The 10704-nt window shown below is 37.0% G+C and overlaps 1 protein-coding gene across 1 annotated transcript; it reads right to left on the bottom strand.

Moving 5' to 3' along the window:
- Window positions 1-923, bottom strand: LOC101401163 (taste receptor type 2 member 46-like). The gene has a single exon (XM_004435497.2). It carries the CDS (start codon window positions 907-909, stop codon window positions 1-3), a length of 909 nt encoding a protein of 302 aa, XP_004435554.1. The 5' UTR covers window positions 910-923.
- Between the last annotated feature and the right edge of the window lie 9781 nt (window positions 924-10704).

Genomic DNA, 10704 nt, shown 5'->3' with positions numbered 1-10704 from the left:
TTAATGGTATGGTAATCTTATCATCTTTCTTACGTTTTTCAAGGTCTGTCTTAGCTTCTTGTTTCCCCAAATCAGGATAAACGAGTGGCTTGAAGGATAGAGCATTATGAGACCCTCGGGAAGCATGAGAAGCAGTTCATTCTGCAACCTAATAGAAGTCCAAACTGAGATAACTATGGCCAGGAAGTAACTGGCATATAGCAAGAGAAAGGAGACCACAGTTTGCATAGCTCTTATGTGGACTTTGGTGCTGGGATCTTGGGATCCTTGGCCGTTGAGCTGCATCCTCTTGAGATGTTTCCACAAGGAAATGATTAACAGCAGAAAAGATGTCAGGAACAGAGTAAAGGGTATGAAGTATAGTAGCGTGAATAGAGTTATATTTGAAAGGCGTAGAATGTCCCTCAATTTGGTCTTCTGAGTGATGTTTCCTTCATATTCATTAGTCTTCATATTCTCATCTATGCACAGCACTACAAGATGAGAAACCCAAAAGACCAAAGTCCCCAACAGTATTACGAGAAGTACACTTTTAACTCTCCGCTTTAGGTAAAGAAATATAAGGCTAGAGAAATTAGCTATCTTGACCAAGTAAAATATGCTGAGGCTAGTAGCAAGCCAGATGCTAAAATGGTTGCTTACTGCCCAGGCAATACGAAGAACAATTCTTAATTCTAAACTATATAAAACTGGAGGAAGCACAGTTGTATACCAATTTATTAATACTACCCAGAGGAAACCAATTCTGGAGACCGCCAGAGCCATGAGAATTTGATCAGCTGAGGACATCTTTTGTCTCTTGACCCAGTCAACGCAGTTCACCAGCGCTATGAAGCCATTGGCAAAATTTCCCAGAATAAATTCTGTCGTTATTAGGATGGAAAAAATGCTTGGTAGTAAAGTCGTCATGTCTAGAAAAAGAAAAGCCAACTCTAATACCACCAGTCGTGATTCCTTTAATATTCTGTTTTTAACTTCTATGTGCAGCTGGAATGTTGAGTCAAGTTCTTGTTTCTTTTAAACTCCGTGACCAATGTCAAGTAGGAAAGCAGCAGGGTATGCTAATGGAAGAGCTCAATGCTGTCTTTCTGAAAGACATGGTCACTCCCCAAACAGCTCAAATTAACTCCTGTTTATACACTGTGTGTCCTTGCCATGGGCTGGATTACTCCATAACTGATGTTGAAGTGAAAGCTAAATTCTCATTTGCTAGCATGCAAATAAAGACATATGGTTTTGCAATTTTTTGCTTGTTTAACCTCTCCATAATTTGTGTTCATCAACTTTAGTTGTTAGCAAAATTTAAAAACCTAATACATAGAACATAGAGCAAATGTCTGAACTTTTAGAGGGAGTTTGCTCATAACTAGGATCATTATCACTATGTATTTTTTTTTTTTAATGCCAGATTCCTGTAGAGAGAATTCAACCTTTTCCTATTAAAAGCATCCAAGATTTTCTTGGGAACCCCAGGAAAGCGAATACACCTTAAATGCTGGTTGCTGAAAACTAATACTTATGTATACATTTATTGTTTATAAGTTTATAAACACACACACAAATTCATACATACATCTCATGGTTGGAATTATTGTCCTGTATTTTCCAAAATGTAAAATCACAGTCATGAGATCATCTAGGTTTAAATCTCCTTTTTCTCCCATGCAGGCTTTTCAACCCACCATTCAGAGCTATCAAACATATCTCTCATGCTTAGGTCTTTGATAAGGTTTCTGATTCTATTTAATATTAAACATTAATATTTAATTGAAATATTCATGGATTTTGTAAATATTCCTTTGGCACATCAAAAGAATATGTTTTTCATTGCAGATTCCAGATTTTTCCATATATGAATACACAGGTGTTTCTTTCTGATTAATTCATTTTTGACTATTATTTTTCAAGATTGATCGATGTTAAAATCAACCTCTACCCTCGGATTTTATTCAATTTCAGTTTTTATAGCACCTAGAGCTGTTTTCAGCATAGGATCTTGGAGCCAGACTGCCAGGGTGGAAAATCCAAATTCTCGACTTCATATGTCTCTAATCTTGGATCCAGTTTTAAAACTACTCCCTGCCTCAGTATACTCATCAGTAAAATGCAGATAATAATGGGATCCTCATCCAATGGTCTTTGTGAGTAGTGAGTAGACTGGCTGTGTAAAGCGCGTTCCTGTTTGCCTGTCTGGTACAGAGCAGGCATGGAGGCTTGTTACTTACTCATTTGATCCTTTTATTTGATACTTCAGAGTTAACCTTGTGAGAACCCCCACTCATTAGTACAATGTAGCAGATTTAAAAAGACAAAATTTCCTCCTACAACAACAAGCATACAGGGAATCACTTGCCAAAATTATATTTTAAATTCATCAGAGAGCTGTGTATGGAAGGAGGACCAACTGAACTGAAATCTGGAATGAGGAGAGTCTCTTCAGGTAAAGAGATGACCTACATATTCAGTGCAATCCCTATCAAATCCCAGCAGCCTCTATTTGCAGACAGTGAAAAACTATTCCTAAAATGTATATGGAAATACAAAGCATCGAGAATCGCCAAAATAATTTTTTAAAAAGAACAAATTTGAAGGATTACAGTACCTGATATCAAAGTTTACTGCAAGGCTGCATTAGTGAGGATAGTGTGATTCTCTCATGAAGACACGCATATATACCAATGAACCATAATTGAGAGCCCAGATTAATATTTGTATGTATTGTCATTTAATTTCAAAAAAGGTCTCAAGGCAATCAATGGGGAAATGATCTTTTTTTCAACAAATGAAGTTGGAACAGTTACATATTCACATTTATAAAGAGGAATTTAGATCCTTATTTCATGCCATATACAAAATTTTAACTCAGAATTGATCATAGACCTAAATGTAAGAGGAACAACTATAAAATTTAGAAGAAAATATAGAAGAAAAATTTTCCAAACTTGAGTTAGACAGACCTCTGAGATAGAATACCAAAAGCATGATTCATAAAATGAATAAACTCATAAACTGAACTGCATCAAAACTGAAAACTTTAGCTCCCCATGATTATTTCTCCCTAATGTTCACACACTATATGATTCCATCTCCTTCAGTGTGGGAAGGACCTGTGACTTACTTCTGACCTGCAGAATAGGCAAGCATGAAGGGATTTTGCAGATATAATCAACTGATTTTTAGTTAATTGAAAGGAGATTATCCTTCATGGACCTGATGTAATCGCGTAGTTTTAACAGAGTGGCTGGTTCTGCCCTGAGTGAGAGAGGCTCTCTGGCCTTGAAGAAGTAAGCAACCATGTTATAAAGTACCTGTGGAGAGGGCCTCAAGAAAATGAATTGTGCCAACAACTTGAGTGAGCTTGGAAGTGGATTCTTCTCCAGTGAAACCTGTAGATAGAATGCAATATCATCAAATCTTTTATCTCAACTTGGTGAGATTTTGAAGCAGAAAACATAGCTAAACCTTACCTAGACTCCTGACCGCCCAAAATTGTGATATAATACGTGCGTTTGTTGGTTTAAGCCACTAAATTTGTGGTAATCTGTTACACAGCTGACGGATAATTCTTAAAGAACAATACAGTTTGCCTACATCCTAAGGTGTCACTTGATGTATAACAAAATGCATCTGATTTCTCTATAAATTTGTGAAATTATGAAGACATTGTAAATTATATAATTATAAAAATTTTTATATTTAATTCTAGACATGTAAAAAAGATTCTATTCCAGGAATAGGTTTTAAAATACAAGAAAGTCCAATTGGAGAACATAGAAATAGAATTTTAAAACTCCTAAAACATTCTTAGCATACTTATTTTCCCCTTTGAGAGTCATTTCTTATTGAGTTTAAGTTTTCCTTTCTTTTAGAAAGCACTTCAGCTGCCCTCTAATCATAAAAGCAGCTTGCTTCAGCTTGCTGTTTTTTCATAATTAGATAAATGAATGGCCTAAAGGGTGGGCAGATGCTATTAATTTACCAAATGTCCACATCAGCCTGTTAGGGGACAATAAATGGCTGTAAACTATTATAAGAATCAACACAATAGAAATCAAAAAGAGAAAGAAGAAACAAGTCACCATTCTCATGGCTTTTCCATGAGCTTCACTGCTGGGATCTTGGGACCCTGTGATATTGAACTTCATCCTCTAGATATGCCTCCAAAGAGAAAGAAGTAACAGAAGAAGCGATGCTATGGAAATTGTTACGGGCAAGGTGATCTCAACACTGATGAGCACTAAGAAAATAACAGTTTGTGTTTCGTACATATTAATCTTCCAAGTCTTGTTTGTTTCTATACTTTAAATATCAGGAATTATTTGGTCTATCACTGTGATGCTAAAAAGAAAAAAGAAAGACCTCAGAAAAATAATAATAACCACGCTGCTAATTCTCCACTTTAATCTAAGAAAAACAGGATCAAAAAAATGTAGCTACTTTCAGGAAATAGAAGATGCTGAGAGAGATGTCAAACCGGACATTTAAGTGGTTGATCATCGTGCAAAACAGAATATTAGTTTTTCCAATTTGACCAACGCTATGTGGATCCACAGACAGCACCGGTAGAAATGAATCAATCAGTGTCATGATCAAGAAATGTACTCTGCTTGTGGATAAGCTGATGAGGATGAGGTCAATGAAGCCGATTTTCCTGTGTCTTGCCTAGAAGATATAGTTCATTACTCCAATCAATCCTTTTCCCCATGCACCAAGTATGAATCCCATAGTTAAGAGAACCAAAAAGATGTTGTCCTGTGAACTAGACATTTCTTCTGAGTGAAAAATTACCATCCCAAATAGCCCTACTGATGTATTGATGGATTGAAAACTAGGATATCTGTGGCCCTTTTTTGTTTTCATTGGGCTTCCATTCCGTGTCAATAAACACCAGCTTCTATTATCACACTGGTCCTCAGCTAACACTGTGAAAAAACTTCAGTTCATCTAAAATGTCTTAGTTTGTGGTTGCCTTCACAACAAACATGGACATTTCTCCATTTATAGTATTGCCTGCTGTAACCTATGTTCTAACATGAGGGAAAAAACAAAATTTAGTTTGCTTACATGCAAATGGAGAAAGATTCTCTTTCAGTGTTTCACCTTCTGCCCTGCTCTAAAATGCGCATTACAAAAAACATGAAAATCCTCAAGTAGGAGCTTCTAAGAGCCATCTGCAGAATTAAAATTGAATTTAGAGATGGAACTTCATCACCATCACAATCAGCATCATCATTCACTACAGTACTAAAAAACGAAACAAATAAAAAGCACTATCAACTCAGTCTACCTAGGCTGAAGGAACATATGTGGTTGCAAATAATTCACAAATTGGGAAAACTCAACAGAAAGGAATCTCAGTAGTTGACATTTTTAAAAGAATTATACTATTAAACTAGTATAATCTTTATTTTGATAGTTATAGTAGTACTGATCCACATTCTCTAGATGTGTGCTTATGTATTGCAAGGTATTTTTATCCTTGATATCACTTTTGCATCTTAAAGACATCATTTCGTAGAGATAGAATAATACTCTTTTGAAAATATGCAAACTGGAGATCACAGAACTTAAATAGTTTGCTCAAAATCACGTACCCACAGGTGACAGATCAGGCCTTCAATGAAGTCCTTTGATCCAGAGTAGCAGCCTTACCTTTCTACTATATTTGTTGTTGCATCCAAACTGACACAGGAGCCTACACCTGTTTTTAGAAATTAAATTATTCCTCACTGATACACAGTTCCTCAATACTAGTGTTTCTCAAGTTAAATTCCACAAAACATTAGAATGAAAAGATATTCCCTGAACAGAAAAGGATTCACAGACAAAGAAATTTGGGAAACCCCACAGACAGTACTCCCTCTTGAATATTGACAGAGTATACAGAGAGCCTGTGATTAAAAAAAATTTTTGTGATGCTTAATTTTGCTTAACCCAGCCTTACCGAAAATTAATTGATAGCTGAGAACTGCTTCCTTGTAACATCTATTAATACCCTGCTGAACCAGTGACTTTTGGAGCTTTGGGAAACACTGCTCTGCATCTCTTTTAGTGACCATGTGTCATTCTGGGGCATTATAGTGCTTTTAAGACCTAAAAATTTTTTTACCCACTTATATTAATGTTAAATTATACGCATCCCTGGAACTAATTCCCTTTACACATCTGTAATTATTTTTGTTATGATGAATTTTTAGAATTTGGTTCAAAATATATCAAATACATATAGTACATATGTACATCAAATATGTATGTGTGTATAGATAGACATAGATGTAAAGTATATCTATATTTCTATTAAATTCCCCTCAAGAGGGAATATCACACTATATACTATTTCCTGCAGTGTATGAAAGACAGTGTCCATGTTTCTGAGCCTTTGAGTAGTCTGGATATCATTTTTGTATTTTTATAATACATTTTGCCAATAGATGGCCCTCATTCTCTGCATCTTTACACTTTTTTTTTTTTTTTTTCAGTTTTTCCTCTAGCTATTCGTTCTCCTTTACTTTTCTGGGTAAGTCTTTGCCAGACTCTATGATGTTTCCCAAACATTAAGCAAAATAAACGGATCTAAATGAGGGGGGAGGAGACATTTTTGCTATGATATCTTACATATATGGCTGAATTGGACAAGACTTGATGCTGCTTGAGTACATTATTGTTGATTTGCTGGCTCACTTTGCTGACTTGGAGCATTAGCCAGGACTCCAGTTCATCCAGTTCCACTGGGGAGCTTCTTGGTGTCCTGGTTTGGGAGCCTGTCCACTGCTGAGGCAAAGGGCACTAGTTTCCTCTACATTCACCAACATATATGAGGTTTGAATTAGAAACAGACATGGAGTTCGGCTTTTCCTGGAGGGTTAGAGTTTTTCATTGCCACTTCTGGTTTATCCTGGTTCTCGTTTGCTTTACACCCAGATTTTCTTCCTGACTGCCAGCATTGCTGACCCACCTTGCCTACCGACCCACAACCAGAAACAAAGGCAGTACCTTCCATTACAGACTTCTTCACAAGCTCTCACAATTGTGTAAAATCTAATCCCTATTACAAACCTTGTATTCTACATCACTCACAGTGATTCTCCTTCCCTGATTAAAACCTAACTGATGCAAGCATTGGTCATGGGAGTAGTTCCAAGGAAATTGAACCTTTAGGATATGTTCTTGGAACTGAACCTCAGTTCTCTGGATTTGGTTTTCTCTAATGATTAGACACAAGGTCATTCAGGACCCTGTTTCCATTGGTAAAGGGGTAATTCAAGGTATGCATTGAACCAATACTAAAATTTTCATCATAGACACCTATAATCAAGTGTCCACGGAAGGCAAGGCTTTGGATGAGCAAGTAGTTGCTACCATCAAACATTTTAGTGAAAATAAGAGGTACAATGGGTTGCTTGGTTGTTTCTAAGTGTGCCAGAAAACTTGGATAATGAAAATGATGAGTTTAAGACTTTAAATTCCTAGTTTACAGTCTAAGTAAAAGATCAGAATATTTCTATAATAATTATAAAAGAAATCCTTCTTTCCTGTAGAGAAGGGCTGAAATTTCTGAAAACCAAACCATATCAAATCCAGGAAGAGATGAATCATATTGCAAAGTGAATTCACAGCACTACATTCTTTAAAAAGAAGAGAGACCCTAGAATTTGGGATGGGGATGGATGGAGAGACTTCAAAGAATCTGGGGGACCTTGAACCCCTCAATTTTACTTAGCCCACTTTGTCAGATGAACCAGTCTCTATCTCCTCACTGAGGAGTATAGTCTTCCCTTGCCTCAAAAACATGTCATGACTTCTCCCTGAGATGGTTCCTTTGGAGAGGAATGCTGACTCTCATCAAAACATATCCTTACGTCCTCTTAGTGTTTTGACCTATACTCCTACTCAACTCCCAGCAGGGCTCAAGTGATAAGGTACAAAGTGTGATGCATGAGAAAGTAATATAGGCCAAAAGAATTGTAAGGTTTTGTTAATTTTATACCAACACACACCTGAAGAACATGATTTGGGAAGGGATCCTAAAGATAGAAGAAATTAAAAATTGAAACAAATTGTCTTGAGTTACCAGTGGCTGAACCTTTGATGCTAACTCTATGCTAGCATGGCAATAGAGCCACAGAGAGTGAGATTGGAGACCACAACTACCGAGATTGGAGATTGTGGAGTAGGACATTTGAAATTAAAGAGTATAATCCAATCTCCCAGATAAATTTCCCAAGAATAAATTATGTTCATGTCCCAGTCATATTGCCATTTTGGCATACCGAAATAAAGATATTCTTGGAAATGGTAAATGTGCTCAATATGGCTGAAACTGATCTGCCTATTAACTGCAGCGCATGGATAGGTAAATATTCTGGAATCTAACCAGTCCTTTTCAGAAAGAGTTTCTACAAAGAAGCCAGAAATCAAGTATTTGAATAATCCATGAATGTCATTAGCCAAACAGAGAGATATCACAAGTTCTATGGTAAAAAAATCAGAGTGCTTTGCATAAGGAGGTAAATTAGTGTCCTATTGCTGTTATAATAAATTATCACAAACTTAGTAGCTTCAACAACACAAATTTGTGATCATACAGTTCTGGAGAGCAGGAGTCTGAAATGGGTCTCACTGGTCTGAAACCAAGGTGGAATAAGATCCATGTGTTGGCAGGGGTGCTTCCTCCTGGAGGCTTTAGAGAATCCATTCCTTGCCTTATCCAGGCCCTAGAGGCTGGCTGCATTCCTTAGGGCAAAGTCTCTTTTCTCCTTCAAAGCCAGCAACCACATTTTTTCACTCTCTGCTTCCATCTTCCCATCTCCTCTCTCACACTGATCCTCCTGTCTCTCTCTTCCACTTAAAAGGACTCCTGTGATTCCAGTGGGCCCACTTGGAGAATCCGGGATAATCTCCACATTTCAAGAACAGCTAATTAGCAAGCTTAATTCCATCTACAATGCATAATTCCCCTTTGTCTGGCAACATACGTGTGTCACCAGTTCTGGGGCTTAGAATGTGGACATTGTTGAGGGGCCATTATGTTACCTACCACGGGAGGGAAGGCTATTAAATGTAATAAAGAATAACATCTTTGGTAGGGAGTCTACCTCCATGTAACGAGTATTGAGGTCATAGGAGGGTACAGTAGTGTGACAGAATTCATTCTATTGTTACTATGGAGGCTGAGAACAAATATGCTAATTTTCAAGACTTATCTTTGGGCTTGCCCAGAGCTGTCATGGTTATCTAAATCTAACCATAAAAGAAGCTGCCCTATCCCTGGAATTTTCAGCTGTATAAGCCATAAATCTGTTTGACTTGCTTTTCTTTGACCTAATACTGAAATATCTCTCACTAATATGAGAAAATCCACACTCTGCTGTTCCATTTGAACATCAATGTATATGTTGTGAGACAGACTTAAGAATCTTCTTCCCAATTTGGTTCTTGATAAAGAATCACTTTTACTCCCATTTAGAGCTAAAGTTGTGTCATGATAATCACAAAGATTTTGGAAATAAGACAGTTCTGGGGTTATACACCAGCCCAAATAGAAGATAAGCCTGAATCCCAGTCCTGGCTCTGGCACTGACACACTCCGAGTTCTTACTGCTAACATGACTACAAAAGACATTAATAGAACATGCAGACATTTCTGGCACTAATTATTGAATTTAAGATATATCTGAATGTGGCTCAAAAGTTAAGAATGACATGTGTTATGTATCAAAATCTATAAAAACATGTAAAATTAGGCCATTAAAAGAAGGAATATGGAAGATTTCACAGGGAGAACCAGGGAAGATGACAATGGATTAAACTCAACCTTGGAGTGGAGTTTTGATGATGGAATATACCCTTGGATTATATCACCTCATCAATGAAAAGAAAATGAGTTGAATGTATTTAAATATTAGGTGCTTCATCAAAATTGAAACATATTAACACCATACATCTTACTATAACAAGAGTCCCCAAAATGTAAAATTTAGAAAAATAATGCTAGGATGGGGAAAAACATGACAAAAAAGTGCACATACAGTGGTTGCTTGCCCAGTATTTTTAATAAAGAGGAAGCAAATTGACCAGTAAGATTCCAGAGAAAAGATCAATGCAAACTTTGGAGGAACTAACAGAGTGGAGTTATTGATAAACAGAAAACGGTGAGAAGAAGATGATATCTGGAAAATGGGGGGACTGGTAGGAAACATCCGCAACAACACTGAATTTGCAGATTTCCAGAAAAGAATGCAGTAGTAGTCATCTCTGCATTATAAATCAAAATGGAGCTCTCAAAATTCTTTACAATTTTGCTATAGATGAAGAATTCCAGATAAGAGAAGATAATAGAGACCGAGGTATATAAAAGAATATAAATGTTGCTTAGAACGTGTGAGATACTATGGTAGATTGCTTAAGTTGAACCCAATTCCTCAGCTTGTAACTTTGCTTTACTCTGTTACCATGAGAGGGAGGATCTCTTCCATTCCTTGATTCTATGCTCGGCTGCGTGACTTGTTTTGGCTAATTAGGTGTTAGCAGATATTTTGCAAGCAGTGTCCTGCGTCACTGGGGCTTAAATCAATGGAGCTTGCATTTTGGGCCTTGTTCACTGCTATACACATTCTACTGTCACCATGAGAAGGGCATGTCCAGACTATCGAACTGGTCCAGGGAGAAGGATGAGAGACATAAGGATCCAAGTTGCTCCATCAG

This window comes from Ceratotherium simum, chromosome 17 (assembly GCF_057802395.1).
Source record: "Ceratotherium simum simum isolate JZ-2026a chromosome 17, ASM5780239v1, whole genome shotgun sequence".
Taxonomy (NCBI): domain Eukaryota; kingdom Metazoa; phylum Chordata; class Mammalia; order Perissodactyla; family Rhinocerotidae; genus Ceratotherium; species Ceratotherium simum.
Note: the sequence above shows the minus strand (reverse complement) of the source record. Positions and strands in the feature narration are given on the sequence as shown.